Below are 22,368 nucleotides of genomic sequence, written 5' to 3'. Positions count from 1 at the left end.
CATCTCAGCAACACACAAGTCACCTCAGTACAACAATCTGATGGATGAATACTGGTAGCTGATCCTGCTGGTATTTAAAATACTGGTTGTGTAGCTTCCAGCATCACAGCAATATACAAGACAACCAATTACCACAAACTGGCAGACAAGTAGCAGAATCAGATGCATATGAATTTATATTGGTTCTTGTCCAGTCTAGAGGGTGAGGAAGTTGCAGTTGTGGCTGGGCTCTATGGGTTGGGCATAGTTGCTGTACTGTTTGGTGATCCAAAAATTGAAAACACTCACATACACACACACACATGCATGCAACAAACAAACCATAAAAAATGAAAATGGTAAATGAGAAAATAAAAATAAATAAAAACATACAGGCAATTATTAGTAATAGAACACAATAACCAAAAAAAGAGGGGGGGGGGAAACTGCTAAAGATAAAAATAATACAAAATAAAAAAAGGAGGAAAGAATACTTAAGAGGGGAAGAAAAAAGGAAAGAGAAACAGATGAAAAGAAAAATGATGACTGAGAAGATAGAAAGGATAAAAAAAGGGAAGAGAAAAAAGGTAGGAGAAGAAATAATAAATAAAAGCAATGAAAGAAAAACCCAGAGCAGGTATTAAACCCAGTGAGGAGAAAAATCTGGGGTGCTCCTGTCAGCCAAGGAATTAATAGTCAGTTAGCAAGGGATGAAACATTGGTGCTCCATGCCCAAGTTAGAGACTGTATAGGCCTTGGTGTTATCTGTTCTGGGCACTCAATCTATAGTAGTTCATGCAGATACCAAAGCAGCTGGGATCAGATCCCTTCCATCACAGAGGTATTCCCAGGAATGACAGGCCTGGAAAGTTCCTGGTAATACAAGGCTGTCCAGGACTGACTTCTTGTCTGGAGCAAACCTTACCTGAATCCAGTTGTGGGATTTGGTGTAGATAGTGCTGCACTCATTTAGATGCATTTCACAACTGTGTGGCTCACCACTGTGCAGCTCTGATAAAGAAAGCATACTTTATTAGGGGTGACCATGAATGGAAGATGTCTACACTTATGGCCTTGAAGGGAATGTGGAGGATAAGAAAAAAGTCACACCTTTTTCTTGGGTGTCACTGGTATGTTTCTACACTGCCCAGCCAATGTCTGCTTCCAAAGCTGGTCACATAAATTCAAGATGGCCACACAACATCCAACCTGCCAACTCAGTTTTGCTGTCTGTCTCCTATATACAATTTTTTTTTTTTTTTAAATTGTATCTGTTTATCTTCTTCTCCTTGTGAGAGCTAATCTAGGTTGGCAAGGACATGCTCTGCAGAGAGCAGGTGCTTCAACATGGATGACTGTCTCCTAGATAAATTGTTAGGCATTAGAAGAGGGTCTCATGTCATACCCCGTACAGCTTGTCTCAGGAAAAACTACAACCAACCTCAGCAGTAAGGTAATCTAAGCAGGGTGTAGGGAAAGGACCTATTCAAAGTAAATTGAAAGTTAGTCAGTCATGACACTAGGGAATGAGATTCAGAGTAAGCATATTTAGAAAAATTCCCCAATTTAGATGCTCAAGCACTTGAACCAGGAATAGAACAAATACTCCTGACAGAAAGAATTGTTGTTGTTAAGAACCATCAAGTCAGTTCTGACCCATAACAAACCTGTGTAGAGTTTCTGAGGAGTGGGCTGGTGAGTTTGAACTACTGACCTTGTAGCTCAAACTGACTTTGCCTTGCAGTGCATTCATCCACTGCACCATACCAAGACTCCCATCCTATAAATTGAATGGCAACCCACAATGAGGTTCTCTAAGAACTTTAGCAGCATTTGATAATACAGTTTCACAGATCCCTCCTTTTCATTATCTTTTACATAACACTTGTGAAAAAAACATGTTCACATATAGTCACAGAGTACCATTGATAGACAAATTCACATATATACACACACATTTACATGCATACACCACTATTGTATGCCTCTTAGTCACAAAATCCAAAAACGACTAAGAATTCAGAATGAGTAATCATAGATGGACTTCCCTTCTCTCATTTGATGGGTAGGGAATACTCGCCTTAACCAGATCTTTTGACTTCTTAAACTTTGTAACCTCCCCACCCCCCATTGTATTCCTTTTTCGAAGTCATGAGGCTTTGAGAGAGTCTTCACTTCTGTACAGAGTTACACAGAATTCAGTTGTTAAGAACTGCTGAGTGAGTTCTGACTCAAAGTAACCCTATATAATCATCTTAGAAATGGACTTTATAGGATGGGAAGAATACATAGAGGAAAAGTCAACTTGTATCCATGGTTCTTCCTCAATCATAAGATGGAAGCCCATTCTTATCTGTCTATAAGAGATATGATTAATAAATCCTATTAACTTTTTACAGGTGCAACACTTCAACTGTGACAAAATGGCAAGATTTTAGAGATTCAAGGAAAGTGATATTTAATATCTTTTCACACCCTGTCTATTTTTATACATTTTAAAAGAAGAGCAAATATAAATAGTTGTATAACTATTCAGAAATGTATTAATGGTCATTTGAATAAGTAATAGGAAGTTGTTAATCCTGCTTTTGTTTTATAGAGCATTCTTATAATGTAACATTGCAAGATTTTCTCTCTTTTTTTTCTAGTGTTTTTGTAATGTTTTATTTTACAATTGAAAAACCAAACAAAACAAGAAAACACGATGGAGCAAAAAAAAAAAAAAAAAAAACAAATGGGGAAAAATTATATCTCATGTTATTAATAAAAAGACTAATATCTTCCCAACATATAAAGCACTTTCAAATTTCTTTAAAAAAAGACTAACAATCCAGTAGATAAATGAATCAAGGACATGAACAGAATTCATAGAAAATGAAACATGCACTAAGCCTCACTCCTGTTGAGACAGGAGGCAGATTTTTAAATACTAATTTTCTTCTTAGAAGTCTCTTGAAAATCAAAATCAGATATTTTAAATTTGGGTAGCTATCAAGGGCTGCCCATATAGTCAGGTGTTTTTGTTTGCTTACTTAGTATCATATTGCCCTAATCTGTCAGTTAAGCATGTTATTTTCCTCACTGGAAGTCAGTTTTGAGGATCTAATGAACCTGTAGCACCCAGTTCTCGTCCTTTCCTATCACAGGGTTGTACGGTATAACTAAACTACAACTGATTTATCCATAAAGTTGTTTTTCTTTCTTCACTAATATAAACAACCTACTTCATGTGAGCATGTCCTTTAAGAACATGGGCCTATAAATGGTTTTAAAGTAGTGGCTTTAAACATTACTCAGTTTTCCTTTTCAAATTTTCATACCTAATAAAAATGGAAACAGAAAGATCAGAATTTTAAGGAGAGAGAACTGCTGAGGTGAGAAGGAGCAATCTGTATAGGAAGAAGGCCAGATGAAAGGCAGCCTCGTCTGAGAACAGCTGTGATCTTTGTCTTGACTCTGTGGATTCAGGTCAGCAGCATCCCCAGGCTCAAGCTGCCTTAGTTTATTTTGGAGACCCTGGAACTGGCTTTGAGCCCAACTGATGCGGATCTGGAGGTTGGCCATGTCTGTACCCAGCTGAAGGCCCTCCTGGAAGCTTGCTTGGGCCTGCAGCAGACTGTGAGGAACCAGAATCCCGAAGCAGTTCGGGGAATCCCGAGGAACTGAAGAGGGCTCTGAACCTGGAGCCCTGGAGAAGCCCTTTTGTCTTTTCAGAGCTGGCTCTTGGGGTCCCACCTCTTCTGGGGTCTGGGAGATGGCTCTCACCATCCACAACTTCTGGAATCCGCTCTGGGTCTTGCTGGTGCTGGTGCTGATGCAGCAATGGGGTACCAAATGAGAGGCATACTGCAAAGGCCCTACCGATTTAGCACCCATGGTTTAAGGGGCCTTGGAGAGCGAGAACCAGCCCTCCTCCACTCGGGCGTTTAGAGACACCCGTTTCGCCTCTAACTCCTCCAAGTCTTGTCTCAACTGCAATAGCTGTGAGTCCAACTCGGCCTGCGGATCTGGTTCTGTCGTATGTACGCAAACAGGCTAACCAGACTCGAAGTGGGCTGAGGCCGGGGTCCGCCTCTTTCCAGCTTGCCCAATCCACAGAAGAGACCCTCAAAGGCTATCCCCCTGCCTGGTGACCCTTGAAGGGCAAGCACTCTCAGAGGGATCTCAGGTCTTTCCAATCAGATCCTGGATTGGGCTAGTCAGCCAATCAGTTGGTGCCTGCTGTGGTAATCCCGAGCAGTTCCGGAAACGCTCCAAGATTTTCTCTTGAGTTCTTATTTTACTTCAGCTTGTGTACCAATGAATTATTGTTAAATATTTATGGACAAGGTTGTTGTTGTTAAGTCCCATTGGGTCAGTTCCCAGACCCTGTATAGGGATTTTGAGGAGTAGTTAGTGAGTTTGAACTGCTGACCTTGTGGTTTAAACCGACCTTGTGGTCCAGTGCCTTATTCTATAGCACCACTCCAGGACTCTGTACAAGATTAATGATTTTTAAAACTTAGCAGTTGGTACCTGTCCTCCCCTAAAGGATAAAGCAGAGAGTTTTCATTTTAATTAAATAACTACGTGACAGAAACATCTAACCCCCAAGGGAAATACAATAATGAAAATATGTAATGTAATTTTTCAAAGAGAAATCTTATTTCATATTTAGTAGTTTTTAATTTTCTTTTGTAGTTGAGCTATTGTTGTTGCTGTTAGGTGCCATTACATTGGCAACCGTTTTCAAAATAGAAGGAAGTACTGCCCAGTGCTGAACCATCCTTACAATTCTTGATATGTTTCTGCTGCCATTCTTCATCTCATTGAAGTTTTCCTCTTTTTTCACAGACCCTCCACTTTACCAAGCATGAGAGATGAAGTCTCTCCCTGCTAGCTTCTAATTACCTCACTGGCTGTCCATAGGACTTTTAGCATTCTTCACACCAGTTATTGTTGTTTTATTGCTATATGCTGTGGAGTCGGTTCTGACTCATAGCGACCCTGGATAGGGTTTCCGAGGCTGTAAATCTTTACGGAGCAGAAAGCCTCACCTTGCGCAACAGCTGGTAGTTTTGAACTAGCTGACTTTGAGGTTCGCAGCCCGATTCGTAACCACTACGCTATCTGGTAGCGTAGTGGTTACGAATTGGGCTGCTAACCTCAAGGTCAGTGGTTCGAAACTACCAGCCGCTCCGCGGGAGAAAGATGAGGCTTTCTACTCCCGTAAGGATTTACACCCTCGGAAACCCTGTACAGGGTCGCTATGGGTCGGCTCTGACTCGAAGGCACTTAACAACAACAACGCTACCAGAGAACACATAAATTCTTCTATATTCTATGACCAACTTTCACATGCATATGTTCTTGTGGTTGTTAAGTGCCTTTGAGTCAGTTCCAACCCATAACGACCCTGTATAAGGTTTCCAAGGAGTGGCTGGTGAGCTTGAACCACCAACCTTGCAGTTCAAATGTCTTTGAAGTCCAGCACATTAACCCACAGCACAACACCAGAACGCCACATACATATGAGGCATGTGAAAATACCATAGCTGATTCAAGCATACCATTATCCTCAACCTGACATCCTTACTCTTTTTTATTTTTTTAATGTTTTATTGTGAATTATGTGATAGTTCATGGGAGAACATTAGCTCTACATTCATCCTATCGTATATAATTTCATTATTATGGTTAGAATCCCCTCCATGCATCCTCAGCCAACCAAAGGGTATATCCTGCAAGCCTGACCCCCCGGTTGTCAGCACACAGCTCCTTTCCCTCTCTGGGTCTAAAGTCCTCAGCCACTCCATCTCGTCATGTCATCATCTTTGCCTCCATCTCTGGAGTCACTGCTTCTCTGGGTAGGGTCCCACTCCCTTGATGGTCCCAGGAAACTCCACTTCTAGACTGCAAAGTCAGCCAGTCCACTCATTTTGCTAACCCTCACAGTCAGTCCTGATAACAATTATTCACTATTATATCACAAGTGACCTATCCCCATCTCCTTTCATCAGCCCCACCCAGACAGACTGGATACTACTCAGTGAAGATTCTGCCTTCCTCTGTGCCCTCTGGATCTAGGCTCCCTCTTGAAAACTTGTAAGCCAGTCACTTCTTGCCTTTGTAAACCCCCACCCCATTTTAGGTAGCCAATGTCCAATTTGCCCATCGCTGTCTACTCTGCGTATGGAGGGGGTGGAAATGATTCTCACTGTAACAGATTACTCTTTTTTCCTCTTCTTTCTTTTTCTAGTTGAGCTCTCATCATTGCTCTTGGACACTTTAAAGAAGTCTTAGGCAACAGATTTCCTAAAGCAACACATCATTTGATTTATTGACTGCTCCTTTAATAAGTGTTGATGTGGATCTAAACAAAATTAAAGATTTTGACAACTTCAATCTTTATATCCATTATTCATGATTTTATTTCTTGCTCACTTTTGAAGATCTTTGTCTTCTTTACATTGAGATGTAAACCATACATATATACTGATGTAGATCAAAGACTACAAAGTCATAATCTTTGATCTTCATCAGTCAGTATTTTAAGTCCTTTTCATTCCAGTATGCAAGATTGTATCATCTTCATATGACAGATTTTAATGAGTCTTCTTCTAATTATGATTCCATGTTCTTCATATAATCCATGTTCTCAGATTATTTTCTCAACCTACAGACAAAGGAATAGTTATGCTGAATAGAATAGCTATGTTGAAAGGATACAATCCTGGTACAGACATTTCCTGATTTTAAAACATTCAGCATCCCCATGTTCTAAAAAATGCTTCTTAGTCTATGTACAAGTTGCTTATGAGAAAAATTCAGTGATATGGGATACTCATTCTTTGGAGTACACAGCACCACTGTACCAAAAGGAAATGGTTAATGTTCAACCATTTCAAGAGGTATCATAGGATTAAGAGGCAATGATTCTGAAGGAAGAAGTCCAAGGTACATTGAAGGAATTGGCAAAGAAAAATGCACCAGGAATTGATGGAATAAATATTGAAATCTTTCAAGAAAGTGACACAGCACAGGAGGCACTCACTCTTCTCTTCCAAAAAATTTGGAAGACAACTATCTGGCCAACTGATTGGAACAGATCCATATTCATGCCCATTCCAAAGAGAGGTGACCCAATGGAATGCGGAAATCATTGGACAATCTCTTTGATATCTCAAGTGAATAAGGTTTTACTAAAGGTAATACAGAAGCAGCTACACCCATACATTGACAGAGAACTTCCAGAAGTTCAAGCCGGATTCAGAAGAGGCCATGGAACGAAGGATATAGTTTCTAATGTCCGATGGATCTTGGCTGAAAGCAGAGAATATCAGAAAGATGTTTATCTGTGTTTTATTGACTATGCAAAGGCTTTCGATTGTGTGGATCATGATAAGCTATGGACAATATTGCAAAGTATGAGTATTTCGGAACACATAATTGTGCTCATGAGGAATCTGTACCTGGACGAAGAGGTAGTTGTTTGAACAGAGCTTGGGAACACTGAATGTTTAAAAATTAAGAAATGTGTGTGACAGGGTTGTATTCATTCAATATATTTATTCAACCCGCATGCTAAGTAAGTCATCTGAGAAGCTGGGTTATATGAAAAAAATGTGGCATCAGGATTGGAGGACGACTCATTAACAATCTGCGATATGCGGATGGCACCACCTTGCTTGCTGAAAGTGAAGAGGACTTAAAACATTTACTGATGAAGATCAAAGAGCATAGCCTTCAGTATGGATTGCATCTCAATGTAAAGAAAACAAAAATCCTCACCATTGGCCCAATAAACAGTATTCTCATCAACAGAGAAAATATTGAAGTTGTCAAGGACTTCTTTCTTCTTGGATCAACTATCAACACGCATGGAAGCAGCAGTCAAGAGATCAAATGAAGTATTGCACTAGTCAAATCTTATGCACAAGGCATTTTAACAGTGCTGAAAAGCAAAGATGTCAGCTTGAGGACTAAGGTGCACCTGACCCAAGCCATGATATTTTCAATAACCTCATATGCATGCAAATGCTGGAGAGTGAATAAGGAAGACTGTAGAAGAATTGATGCTTTTGAGTTATGGTGTTGAAGGAGAATATTGAAAGTGCCATGGGCTGCCAAAGAACCCATAGATCCATTTTGGAAGAAGTGCAGCCAGAGTGTTCCTTAGAGGCCAAGATGGCCAAACTTCATCTCTCTTAGTTTGGACATATTGTCAGGAGGAACCTGACACTGTAAAAGGATATCATGTTTGGTAAGATGGAGGGTCAGAGAAAAAGAAGAAGACCGCCAACGAGATGGATTGGCCAAGTGGCAGCATAGATGGACTCAAGCATGGCAAAAGTAATGAAGTTAGCCCAGGATCGGGCAGTGTTTCATTCTGCTGTGCATAAGGTCGCTATGGGTCAGTACCAACTCAATGGTACCTAACAACAACAACAACATCACAGGGAAGACAAGTTACTACCACTATTATTCAAATTAGCAACCAACCACTAAAGCCAGTGAGGATGAAATAGAAGAATTCTTCCAGCTTCTTTAATCTGAAACTGATCACACATACAATCAAGATGTATCGATAATTACTGGTGATTGGAATAAAAAGGTTGGGAACAAAGAAGGATCAGTGGTTGGAAACTACGGCCTTGATGATAGTAATGATGCTGGAGATTGCATGATAGAATTCTGCAAAATAAATGATTTATTCATTTCAAAATTCTTTACACTAAGAGATGATAATACACATGGACCTCACCAGATGGAATACACTGAAATCAAATTGACTACATCTGCAGAAAGAGACGATGTAAAAGTTCCATATCATCAGTCAAAACAAGGCAGGGGGCATATTGTGGAAGAGACCATTAATTGTTCGTATGCAAATTTAAATTGAAGCTGAAGAAAATGAAAAAAGTCCACAAGAGCCAAAATATGGCCTTGAATATATCCCACAGAAATTTAGAGATCATCTGAAGAACAGATTTTATACATTAACTACTAAAACTGAAGACCAGAAGAGTTGTGGGATGACATCAAGGATATCATATAGAGGAAAGCCAAAAGTCATTGGGAAGACAAGAAAAAAGGAAAAGATCAAAATTGATGTCAGAAGAGACACTGAAACATGCTTTACAGTGTAAAGATGCTAAAGTAAATGGAAGAAATGAGGAAGTACAAGAATTGAACAGAAAATTTCAAAGGTCATCTCGAGATGACAAAGTGAAATATTACAAAATGTGCAAAGATCTGGAGTCAGAAAACCAAAAGGGGAAGAACACACTCAGCATTTCTCAACTGGGGGAATTGAAGAAAAAATTCAAACCTCAACTTTCATTATTTGAGAATTCTCTGGGGAAATTATTGAATGATGCAGAAAATACCAAAAGAAGATGAAGTATCAATGTACCAAAAGGAAATGGTTGATGTTCAACCATTTCAAGAGGTAGCATATGATCAAGAGCCAATAATACTGAAGGAAGAAGTCCAAGTTGCATTGAAGGGATTGTCAAAGAGCAGGGCACCAGGAATTGATGGAATAAACATCAAAATCTTTTGAGAAAGTTAGGCAGAACACAAGGCACTCACTCATCTTTGCCAAGAAATTTGGAAGACAACTATCTGGCCGACTGATTGGAACAGATCCATATTTGTGCCCATTCCAAAGAGAGGTAACCCAATGGAATGCAGAAATAATTGGACAATATCTTTAATATCTCATGCTAGTAAAGTTTTACTAAAGGTAATACAGAAATGGCTGCAATCATACATTGACAGGTTCAACCCAGATTCAGAAGAGGATGTGGAATGAGGGATATCATTGCAGATAACCAATGGATCTTGGCTGAAAGCAGAGAATGCCAGAAAGGTGTTTACCTGTACTATATTGACTACACAAAGGCTTTAGATTATGTGGGTCATAACAAGCTATGGACAACATTGTGAAGTATGAATATTCCAGAATACTTAATTGTGCTCATGAGAAATCTGTACATGGACCAAGAGGCAGTTGTTCAAACAGAACATGGGAACACTGAATGGTTTATAGTTCAGAAAGGTGTGAAACAAGGTTGTATTTTTTCCACCATATTTACTCAACCTGTATGCTGAGCAAATAATCAGAGAAGCTGGATTATATGCAGAAAAATGTGGTATCAGGCATGGAGGAAGACTCATTAACAACCCGCAATATGCAGATGATACAACCTTGCTTGCTGAAAATGAAGATGACTTGAAACATTTACTGATGAAGATCAAAGAGCACAACCTCCTTTGGTATGGATTGCATCTTAGTAAAGAAAACCATAATCCTCACCACTGGACCAATAAGCAACATTCTTATCAATGGAGAAAAGTGAAGTTGTCAAGGACTTCATTCTTTTTATATCAACTATCAACACTCATGGAAGCAGCAGTCAAGAAATCAAACAGCATATTGCATTAGGCAAATCTGCTGTCCACGACCTTTTTTAAAGTGTTGAAGAGCAAAGACGTCATCTTGATGACTAAGGTACACCTGACCCAAGCCATAATATTTTCAATAACCTGATAGGCATGCGAAAGCTTGACAATGAATGAGGAATACCACAGAGGAATTGTTGCTTTTGAGTTATGGTTTTGGAGAAGAATATTAAAAGTGGCACGGGCTGCCAAAAGAACAAACAGATCCCTGTTGGAAGAAGTGAGCCAGAGTGCTCCAAACTTCGTCTCTCATCCTTCAGACATATTATCAGAAGGGACCAGTAGCTGGAGAAGAATACCATGTTTGGTAAAATGGAAGGTCAGAGAAAAAGAGGAAGACCTCCAGTGAGATGGATTGGCAATATAGCAGCATCAATGGGCTCAAGCATGGCAAAAATTGTGAGGTTGGCCCAGGACAGGACAGGACTGTTCTGTTGTGCATAGGGTCGCTATGAGTCAGTACCGACTTGATGCCACCTAACAGCAACAACAAGTTTGATGTTAGTAAAATATTTCACAACTAGGAATACTGTGATTCCCACCATGTCATTACTTGCCTAAGTTATTTAATTTTAATGCTTTCTTTTTTATTTATAGTCTTATATTTCCTTCAATCTGGATACATCTTGTTTCCTTTTTCCCCACTTGCTGACTCTTAATTTCTTTTAGCAAAGCTCAAGTGAACATCTTCTCAAATTATTGACATTTTAGAACAAGATTACAAGAATGTTGCTCCACATAAAGCAACAGTTTTTAGATGGATCAAGTGTTTTATGTAAGATTGGAAAGACTTAAAATATGAGCCATGATGGGAAAGATGTTAAACCTTCATGATGAAAGAATTGTGGCTGATGTCCTGAAAGTGATGGAAGAAGACAGTAGAGTAAAATTTATATGAAAGTTAGTGAAGTTGGAATATCACATGGTTTGGATTTTTTTTTAAGTTTATGTATACATCTTGGCTTTGGTAAACATTCAGCTAGATAGGTGATAAAAGAATTAAGCAATGATCAACTAGCTCAAAGTGTTGATCTTTCCATCAATATTTTAAGCAATAATAAAGCTAAAGAAGATGATATTTCAGAAGAATTTGTAACTGGCTACAAGTCTCCGATTTAGCAATATGATCCAAAGAGTAAAGTTTATTCTAACCAGTGGATTCAAAAAAGATTTACTGTACCATCTAAATTCAAGGCATAAAGGTCAGTGCAGGAAATTACAGTAATTTCACACTGGGATTCCAAAGGTGTGATCTGTATAAATCATTTAAAAAAATACAAGGGAATCATGGGCACTTATTATGAAGAAGTCTTTAGAAAATTTAAAACAGAATTGATGAGAAAAAGGCCAGGAAAATCTAGTCGAGGATTTTTTTTATTTTTCCATCATGAAAAGTCACTGACTTATTCTTCAAAGGTAGCCAGTACTGTCCTATGAGAATTTTTTTTTTTTTTGAAACAATTTCTGATTTACCTTATATCCTTGCTGTTTGTCCTTTAGATTTCTTTTAATTCCCTTTTGTTTGTATAATTTTCACAGTGTTTGGTAGTTTGTGTGTGTCCTGTATTAGAGCCATTAAATTTGTCCCTATTTTTTCACTGATGACCTTTATAATTCTGGGATTCACATTAAGGTCTCTAATTCATGCTGAGTTGGTTTTTGTTTATGACATGAGATAATGGTCTTGTTTCAATCTTTTGCATATTGATTTCCGGTTCTGCCAGCACCATCTGTTGAAGAGACTATACCTTTCCCACTCAATGTGGTTTTGCCTTTTCTCAAAGATCAGTTGGCTGTATACAGATGGGATAATTTCTGTACTCTCAATTCTATTCTATTGATCTGTGTATACTTCATTTTACCAATATCAGGCTGTATTGACTACTATATCAATGTAGCAAGTTTTGAAAACAGGGAGTAAGAGACTCCCAACATTGTTCTTCTTTTTAAGCAGTGCTTTGCTTATCCTGGGTCTCTTTTCTTTCCATTCAAAATTTGTCATGGTTTTTTCCATCTCTCTAAAGAATGTCATTGGAATATGGATTGGAATTGCACTGTATGTGTAGATTGCTTTGGGTAGTATTGACATTTTCACAATGTTAAGTCTTCCTATCCAGAAGCATGGTATATTCTTCCATTTTGCAAGTCTCTTTTGGTTTTTTTTAGTAGTGCTTTGTCACATTCTTTGTATAGGTCCTTTGTCTGATTACATTTATTCCAAATATTTCACCTTTTGGGTGTCTATTGTAAATGGTATTAGTTTCCTGATTTCTTTTTTAGTGCTGTCGTTATTAGTATAGGGCGAATACAACTGATTTTTGTATGTTGATCTTATACCCTGCTACTTTGCTGAATCTTCAAATGAGTTCTTTTTTTTTTTTTTAAACTGAGTTCTTGGGAGTTTTCTATGTAAAGGATCATATTGCCTTCATATTTAGAGAGTTTTACTTCCTCTTTGACAATTTGGATGCCTTTAATGGCCCTATCTTGCCTTATAGCTCTGGCTAAGACTTCCAAAACAATATTGAGTAAGACTGTTGATTAAGGGCATCCTTGTCTGGTTCCTGTTCACAAAGGGAAGGAAGGCTTTCAGTTTCTCTCCATTGAGAATGATATTAATTGTTGGTTTTATGTATATGTTCTTAATTATGTTGAGGAATTTTCCTTCAATTCCTACTTTGTTGAGTGTTTTTATCAGGAATGGATACTGGATTTGTCAAATGGCTTTTCTGCATCAATCTATATGATCATATGGTTCTTTTCCTTTTTCTTAATTATATGGTGGATTACATTGATTGTTTTTTTTAATGTTGAGCCATTCTAGCATTCCTGATATGAATCCCACTTGGTCATGGTGTATTAGTTTTTGATGTGTTGTTGAATTATGCTGGCTAAGGTTTTGTTGAGAATTTTTGCATCAATGTTCATGAGAGATATTGGTCTATAATTTTTTTTATTAGTGATGTCGTTCCCTGGTTTTGATATAAGGATTATGCTTGCTTCATAAAATGTATTAGGAAGTTTCCCATCTTCTTCTATATTCTCGAATAATTTGAGTAGAATTGGTAACAGCTCTTCCCTGAAAGTTTGGCAAAACTCACCAGTGAAGCCATCTGGACCAGGATTGTTTTTGATTGGGAGTTTTTGATGACCTGGTCAATTTCTTCTTTTGCTATAGGTCTGTTCAAATTTTATACTTCACTCTGTATAAGCTTAGGTAGGTCGTGCTTCTCTGAAAATGTACCCATCCCCTATAGATTTACAAATTTGTTGGAGTACAACTCTTCATTATAATCTGTTATTATTCTTTTCAATTCTTTTTGTTCTGTTGTGACATCACCCAGGTGGTTTCTTTTCTGTGTTATTTGTGTCTTTTCACTCTTTTTTTTGTTAGGTTTGCCAAAGGTTTGTCAATTTTATTAATCTTTTCAAAGAACCAGCTCCTTGTCCTTTGATTCTTTACAATATTTTTTTCTGCTTTCTATCTTGACTATTTCTGCTCTAATATTTATGATTTCTTTTTTTCTGTTGACTGTAGGTTTACTTAGCTGGTCTGTTTCTAGTTGAAGATTTGGTGCTAATGTGTTGGTTTTTGTTCTTTCTTCTTTTTGGGTGGGTGCACTCATTGCAATAATTGTGCTCTTAGCACCACTTTTGCCATGTGCCAAGGATTTTGCTATGCTGTATTTTTGTTCTCATTTGCTTCTAGGAACTTTGTAAATTTACTTTTTATTTTCCTCTCCTACTCAGTAGCTTTTGTGCTATTGTTGGATTGAATGCTCTGTACACAATTATGAGGTCAAGGTGGCTGATTGTGTTGTTTTGTTCCTCTGTGTCTTTGTCAAGTTACTTTCTGGTTGTTTTATGTTTTTCAAAAGCTTTAATATCTCCCACTATTATTGGAGATTTGTCTATTTTTTTCTTCAAATCTATTAGAGTTTATATATTTTCCAGTTCTTTCATTGGGAGCATAGATATTTATTTTGGTTATGTCATCTTGCTCAATTGACCCTTTGGTAATGTCCAGCTTTATCTATGATGAGATAATGTCCAGCTTTATCTATTATGCTGGTTTTTGCCTTAATGTTTATTTTATCAGAGATTAGTATTGCCACTACTCCTCACCTTTGATTGCAATTAGCTTGGTATATTGTTTCCCATCCCTTAACTTTTCTTCTACTTTTCTTTGTGCATAAGATGAGTTTCTTGTTGACAGTCTATTGAAGAATCTTGTTTTCTTATCTATTCTACCACTCTCCATCTTTTAATTGGTGAATTTAATCCATTGACATCCAGTATAATTATCGATAGGTATGAATTATTTGCTCTTTTACAGTTGTTACTTTGTGGTGCTGCTGGTTTCTTTGTTTGTATGTCTTCCTGTGCTGAGTTCAGGTCTTTTGTGTTCTTTCTTGTCAGTTTCTTCATGGTTTTAATGTTTCTATGTTCTTCTTGGATATTCATTTCCTTTCACCACCTTGTTCACTGTTCCTATGTTTTTACTTTCTTTCAGACTGTGCTTGTTTTGATAATAAACTGACCTCCCAGATCCTCTGAATTTCTTCTTATAGTTTTGTTCTATTCTGGACTCTTCTGTGTGACAATTGAGTTCCTGGTGGTGCTGCCACATATGTCAATCTCTGGATGTTGTCTGTTCTTGTTGGTTCTAGTCCAAAGAACTCCATTTAGGATATTTTGAAGTTCTAGATTGTCTTTGGCAAATTCCCTTAGCTTCTGTTTATCTGGGAATATTTTTATTACATCATCATTTTAGTTTGACATCTTTTCTGGGTAGAGAAGTCTTAGTTGGCAGTTTTTTCTTTCAGGGTTTTGTATATGTCTCCCCATTGCCTTATTGCCTACATAGTTTCTGCTGAGAGATTAGAACTTAATCTTATTTGCTTGTCTTTCGAGATAACACTTTTCTTTTCCTTAGCTGCTTTCAGGATTCTCTCTTTGTCTTTGATTTTGTAGAGCTTGATTATGTCTTGATGATTTTCATTTGGTTCCTATTCTTCCTGGGGTTCCTTCCACTTCTTGAATGCTTACCTTTTCATTTTTCAGGATGTTAGTGAAATTTCTTCCAGCAGTTCTTCAATTATCTCCTCTATTGACTTTTGTGATTCTTCCTGTTCTAGAATCCCAATAATTCTTAAGTTATCCCTTTTCATGTTGTCCCACATGAATCTTAGACTTTTTCAGATTTTTTAATCCTTTTATCTGTTTGCTCTTCTATCTTAGCAGTATTGACAAATTTGTCTTTCAGTTCACTGATGCTGGCTTCCATGTCATCAATTTCACTTCTTTGCTCTTTCAGTGCAATGTCCATTTCTGATATTTTATTATTAATCACTTGGGCCTCTTTTTTGCAGGTTTTGAATTGTTTCCAATGCTGTACCTATCTTATTTGATTGTTCCTGTAGAGCTTTCCTGACTTCTTCCTTATTTTTCTCAAACTCTCTGTGCAGATTTTGGATGCACTCTAGTATCATTCCTCTGAATTCCTTCTCAGGCAGTTCCAAGGCACACACTCTTTCCAGTGGATAGTCTAGGTCTGCATATAGCTTATTTATGACAGTTACTGTATCCTGTTTCTGGACATGTCCCTAAATGGTCAATTGTTTCTTTGATATCTTCAATAATTAGGTTTTCAGTAATTAAATGAATGTACGTTGATATTTTATTATGCTTTCTGATTGCCTTCAGTTTGATGTGACCAGGAGATAGGCTTATCTTTTCTCTTTTCTTATTACTATCTCTGAGTAACTATAGCAGGTGTTGGCTGTCTATCTGGTGTAGAACAGCTGGTATTGGTTCATGACTGGATGGTGGGATTTTACAGGATGTGACTGCAGTTTGGCTATATGACCACAATTCCTGTCTCTTGGGGAATATAGGGAGAGAAAGCGCCTCCTGAAGCTAAAAGGGAGATCAAAACCAAAACAACAACAACAGCAAAACACACAAAAACACAAAAATGAAATTCAGATTTGGTACTATAGTCTATAATCACATAAAAGAAAAGAAGGAAAAAGAATAAAAAAGAAGGTGTAGCAAAATATGAATATGACTTTAATGCCCCTTTCTCGGCTGTCTAGGACTATTCTAAGAGAATATTCCTTTTTAAGCAGTTCCTGGTACCTCCTACCACTTCTACAATTCTGGGCCCAGAAATCTTTGCTGGGCAGATCTGTGTGCATGCGTAGTAGAACCCTCTAGGGGTGGAGGTTCTATAGGTACCCTCTCTATTCACAAGAGGGGAGGTGCACAGACAGTGAGAGTCAAAAGAACAGGGGAAAAAAGAAATAATATTCACACTTTTATCTCTGAGAACCATCAAACATCTGAGCTCTGAGCACTACTATGAACATTCATCTACTCCATCATGCACAAGAATTCTAATTTAAGGAGGGAGTTCTTCTCCTGTCACATCTTTTGTGCCTTTTAACTTTAGGAGCTCATCTTCTTGCATTCTATCTGACAATATTCTGGTGCTCTTTATCATGTTTTAATTTATTCAGTATAGGAACCCATATGAAGGGTAAGTATGAGTCAGAATCCACTCGATGGCACTTAACAATATCAACAAATTTAGTCCATTGTTTAAAATTGTTGTCTCCCCAAAGGTTATTTCCCTTAAAATATTATGTATATTAATTTGGAAGTTTGTTACACATGTTTTGTCCTATTAGAGACACCTAGTATTTCTCAGATACATAGTATTTCTCACTACCAGAAATGCCTTTATTGTCATGCTTGAGAAGTAGTCTATATCAAAATAAAATATAGAAGAAAATAAAATAAAACCAGCATCTTTTTGTAAGGGTCTTCCTCAGATTGGGCTATACCTGTAGTGAAATAAGTTTGATACAAATATCATGATATTCATTTTATAATAATTTGGACCCTATTTGGAATGATTTCTAATCAGTTGGTGGTCATGACTTAATTTATCATTTCAAAGCCGTACTTCCATGATGGGTAGTCTTTATCATTTCATGTTTTACCTATGCTGTATATACTATTTTATGCCAAGGTGTCGACCTGTTAAAATTATATGTAATTTAAAATGAAGCCTTGGGGATTTTTGTTTGTTTGTTTGTTTCATCCTGGGAAGCTTTAGGTTCCTACTGTGATTCTGTAGGATAAACACAGGAATGCTCACATGAAGGGTCTTGGTTTAAACCCTCCAGTTGCTCCTTGGAAACTCTATACAGGGTCACTTTTTAAGACAAATATTTAGTGGGAGATTTTTAAATGCAAACATATACATATAGACCTGTTTATGCATAACACCAGTTATCTTAACCAATTGCTAAATCAAATTATTTAAACATTTCAGAAAGTAATGATTTTGATAAACAGTGTTTTTAATAAAATCATTTATTGAATTTACATAAAAGTAGATCTATGTAATTCCAATCTAAAAAATCTCAATATATTGCTGAAGTTAATGAATTTTAATTAATATATTAAAGGGAACCTAAGCAGTGTCCTATGCATTTCATGATTTAATTTTTTTTTTCATGATTTTCCTGATGGCACATTTTATTTGTTCATTTCTAAGACTATAGAAAATAGGGTTCAATAGAGGAGGAATTATGGAATAAAATACAGAAAGAACCATATCCTTGATGGTTGGAGCGGTTTCATATGGTCTCAGATACAAGTAGAATATTGAACTAAGGAAGATTGACACCACAAGGATATGAGGGATGCAGGTGGAAAAGGCCTTTGCTCTGTCTGCTCCACTTGGGAATCTGAGAACAGTAGAAAAGATGTGAATGTAAGACCTGATGATGAAGATGAAACAACCTCCACCAACCAGTAGAGCAGACAAAAGGAGTGTTATCTGATTGCTGAAGGTATCAGAACAGGAGAGCTTCAGTAGAGAGGGGATATCACAGAAAAACTGATGAATTACATTGGAACGACAAAACGACAGTCTGAATGTGTTACCTGTGTGCAGTGCTGCATAGACTAGACCAGTGAGGAGGGAAGCCAATGTCATCTGCATACAGACCCAAGGATTCATAATCATAGGGTAGTGAAGAGGCTGGCAGATGGCCACATCACGGTCACGGGCCATGAACGTGAGAAACAGCAGTTCCAAATATATAAAAAAAACCACTAGATAAACTTGAGCTACACATCCTGCCTTTGAAATAGTATTGTTGTCAAGTAGAGAGTTAACACATGAATTAGGGACTGTTACCGATATGTAGCATGCATCCAAGAAGGAGAGATTTCTGAGAAAAAAGTACATGGGGGTATGAAGACTCTTGTCCAGTGTGGTGACAATAACAATAACAAAATTTCCAAAGAGAGTCAACAAATATAACAGAGTGAAAGATGTGGCATGTATAACCTGTAGTTCCCATACATCAGAAAACCCTTTTAGAAGAAATCCTGTCAGCATGGTTGAATTGGCCATCTCTGGGATAAACAAATCATACCTGGTATAGAAAGAGAAAAACCTTGAACACATAAAGAATTAAATTATGAGAAGATAGCTAATTGATATTTATGTCCCAAATATATCTGAAGGTAAATTATTTAGCTTCTTCATTAGACTCCATGATATGCTTCTTCCTATTGTAAAAGTGAAATAAAAATAATGATTATTTATAAATAATATACCTATGTTTTTTTTTTTATATATATATTGCTACGTATTACCTTGTGAATATTTAATTTTCTCATGGTAAAATAGGAAGACATAAATAGAGATGGATTCCTTCAGTAATATAAAGAGTTAATATGTTTGTTTTAACTGAAGATTCTTGTTTGGTTCTATCCAGAAGTACCTCATTAGAAAGGTCTGGTTAACTACTTTAAAAAAATCAGCCATTGAAAATCCTAAGGAACCCAACCCTCCTTTAAAAACTGGGATTACCTAGAGTCAGAGTCAAATCCATCAAATCTATTTATTTTATTTTGTTTATATATTTCATTTTACTTAACATTATTTATTTTTAAACATAGTTTATATTGATAATGTTGGCTTTTGAAAAGAATTTTGGCATAATATACTGATGTTGAATAAGTGAAATTAAATCGTTTAGATGTTTTCTCCATTTTGCATTCTAATTTTGAGGTTGTAGACAATACTGTGGAAAATAATCTATTTTCTGAATGTAGCACAATATGCATAATGATGCCAAAATTATTTTCTACCACACACTATTGTAATCATTTGGAACTTTATTTACGGTGTTATTTCAAAATGATCATAAATCCCTACTTCATACATATCCACACCATATCTGCTTATATTCTCTTATCTTTTTTAATTCCTCAAGGTATTTTTAGTCTTTTATCTATCTAGTATAAACAGACATGGCCTTCCGTTCAGCAGAATGCTCCTGCTAAAAGTTCCTATTGTAGTCTATTGAATATTAAAGTAATATTGTCTCATTAACAACTTCAGATTCCAACTTTTCCTGCTTTCTTTCATTCCTCTTCCTGACAGACAAAGCATCAAGTAAATCATTTTATGATATCTCATAGTACTAATTAATTTTTTTATTTTAATTATCTGAAATTAATAATTTAGAGTTTTCTTTCTTTTATATTAACTGTTTCAACAGAATATCTGAGCATTCTTTATGCATTTTTATGTCTTTCATCTCATTGTTGCTTTATACCACTAAATCTTTATCTTAGAAAAAGTATTTTTTATACCCCATATTTTCTTCACTCATCATGGGCATTATTAAACAGCTTCCCTTTTGACTTCTCTGTAACATCTATATATTCTGATCTCCTCAATCATGATTTTTTGCAACACTTTATTCTCATTCTTTCATAATAAGAATAGCAATAATAATAATAATAATAACAACAACAACAGCATGAACAGAAATAAGAATAGCTATAACATTTGGGACAAGAGGCAATAACTTGCACATAGTTAAAACTAATTTTACTTCTAACTTATGAATTTAGTATTTAATATACTCCAAATTCTCCTAAAATTCTTCACATTTCTTTAGCTTGTAACCTCTGTGGTAGACTTGTTAAACAATTTACGAATGGATTTTCATGTACAACCTGAGCAATGGCTGTGTATGACCTCTTTTTATAGTCTTATGTACTAAATCACAAACCTCTTTACATTGGTGTGAAGTTAATAGTTGCTTTAGCTTACCAGTAGTTTGTTCTTTATCTTTTTGTTTTTAAGTAATGACCAATCAGTTCTAGCTCAATGACCTTAAGTAGAGTCTCTGAGGAGCGGCTCTTGAATTTGAACTGCTGACCTTACAGTTCAAACCGACATTCTAGTCTAGTGTTCATCCTAAAGTGCCACAACAGGACTTTGTTTTTTATAACTTCCTCAAATACTGTATCTTGTATAATATTGTTCCTTCCAAAAACAAGGTTTTTATACCCATTTGTAACCACAATCAGTTTTTTGGAAACAATATAATAATTATCTTAGTCCTGACTATAGATGGTTACATTTATAGAATAAACCTATGCTCCTTTGGTTATGGACTAAAAAAAAAATTACAGTTCTGGTGGTTCAGATTAAATAACAAAGTTAAATGATTGATGACATCCAGTGTGTGCAACTCATGATTAGGGATCTATAGGCCTTAGATTTTCTTCACTAATCATTAATTCCTATGTTATTAATAGTGTGTTCTAATTAACATATAGGAAACATTTATAACCCTAATTTAAATATATTATATTTCCTACCTCCCATATAAATAGTTTCTATATATATACCCTGATTCTTAAAACTTCTTGATAATTAGTCAAAACCTAGAAAAGAAAAGACAATTTGTTTATTAAGCAAGACACTGCAGGTGTTACATCATTGACTAGTAACTCACAATCAGAAAACAATATACTTATTATTAACTGTGTTAATATAGCATTTGCTTATTTTGTGATAATTGATTTGTTGCTATTGTTATTAAGTATATTGTAGGTTCTGACTCATAGTGACCCTGCATAATGTTTCCAAGTCTGTAAAATTTCTCCCAAGAAGCAGCTGGTGGGCTTGAACTGCTGATCTTATTATTCACAGACTAGTGCTCACCCTCGGAAACCCTATACAGGGTCGCTATGGGTCGGAACCGACTCGACGGCACTTAACACACACAACACAGTGCTTACCTTACAGAGTCTTCATAAATATTAAGACTACCTTTCTTTTATTTTTTAATATTAAATATTTGAGGGCTTCTGAAAATGAAGTTGTGATCTCTGCAATAGCATTACCACAAAATTTTAAAGCTGTAATAAATTAAATGAAAGCTTTCAGTTTGCACAGATGAATATCATCATACATTTTAAACATACATTTCTCATTCTAATTTTATAATTATTCAACAAGCTCTTTAAACTTGACTCTCTACTGCTATAGTAACATACTTGCTAAAACAAAACTTTTGTATTGTAAAATCTGGTTTGTCTCTTGCCTCCACCATTTAATTATCTTCAATTGTCTTAATAATAAATTATGGTAATCATGCATGTCTTAGAGGTTTATTGTATGTAAAACTTCAAATTTTACAGACACTTAAATACTTACTGACTGTCTTAATATATCAGCTCTGACTCCATGGCACATAACAACAACAACAGCAAAATACTTACTGATGAAGATCAAAGATCACAGCCTTTTGTATGGATTTCATCTCAATATAAAGAAAACAAAAATCCTCACCACTGGGCCAATACACAACATTCTTATAAAATGAGAAAAGATTAAAATTGTCAATGACTTTATTTTTCTTGGATCAACAATCAAAACTCATAGAAGCAGCAGTCAAGTAATCAAACAACATATTGCATTAGACAAATCTGTCACACAAGAAGTTCTTAAAGTGTTGAAGAGCAAAGATAACAACCTGAAGACTAAGGTGTGCCTGACCCAAGCCATGGTATTTTCAATAACCTCATATGCAATGCTAAAGTTGGACTGGGGAT

General features: G+C 36.4%; 1 protein-coding gene across 1 annotated transcript; it reads right to left on the bottom strand.

Annotated features, from left to right (window-relative positions):
• Positions 1–772: 772 nt before the first annotated feature.
• On the bottom strand, positions 773–18,514 carry LOC102820509 (coiled-coil domain-containing protein 115-like). Its single transcript, XM_006877086.1, is given in 3 exon segments — positions 773–990; positions 3,300–3,992; positions 18,385–18,514. Coding segments are annotated over 3 exon segments (1,041 nt in total).
• Between the last annotated feature and the right edge of the window lie 3,854 nt (positions 18,515–22,368).

This window comes from Chrysochloris asiatica, unplaced genomic scaffold (genome assembly GCF_000296735.1).
Source record: "Chrysochloris asiatica unplaced genomic scaffold, ChrAsi1.0 scaffold00441, whole genome shotgun sequence".
NCBI lineage: Eukaryota > Metazoa > Chordata > Mammalia > Afrosoricida > Chrysochloridae > Chrysochloris > Chrysochloris asiatica.
The sequence above is the reverse complement of the archived record's forward strand: the minus strand, read 5'-3'. Positions and strand labels throughout refer to the sequence as shown.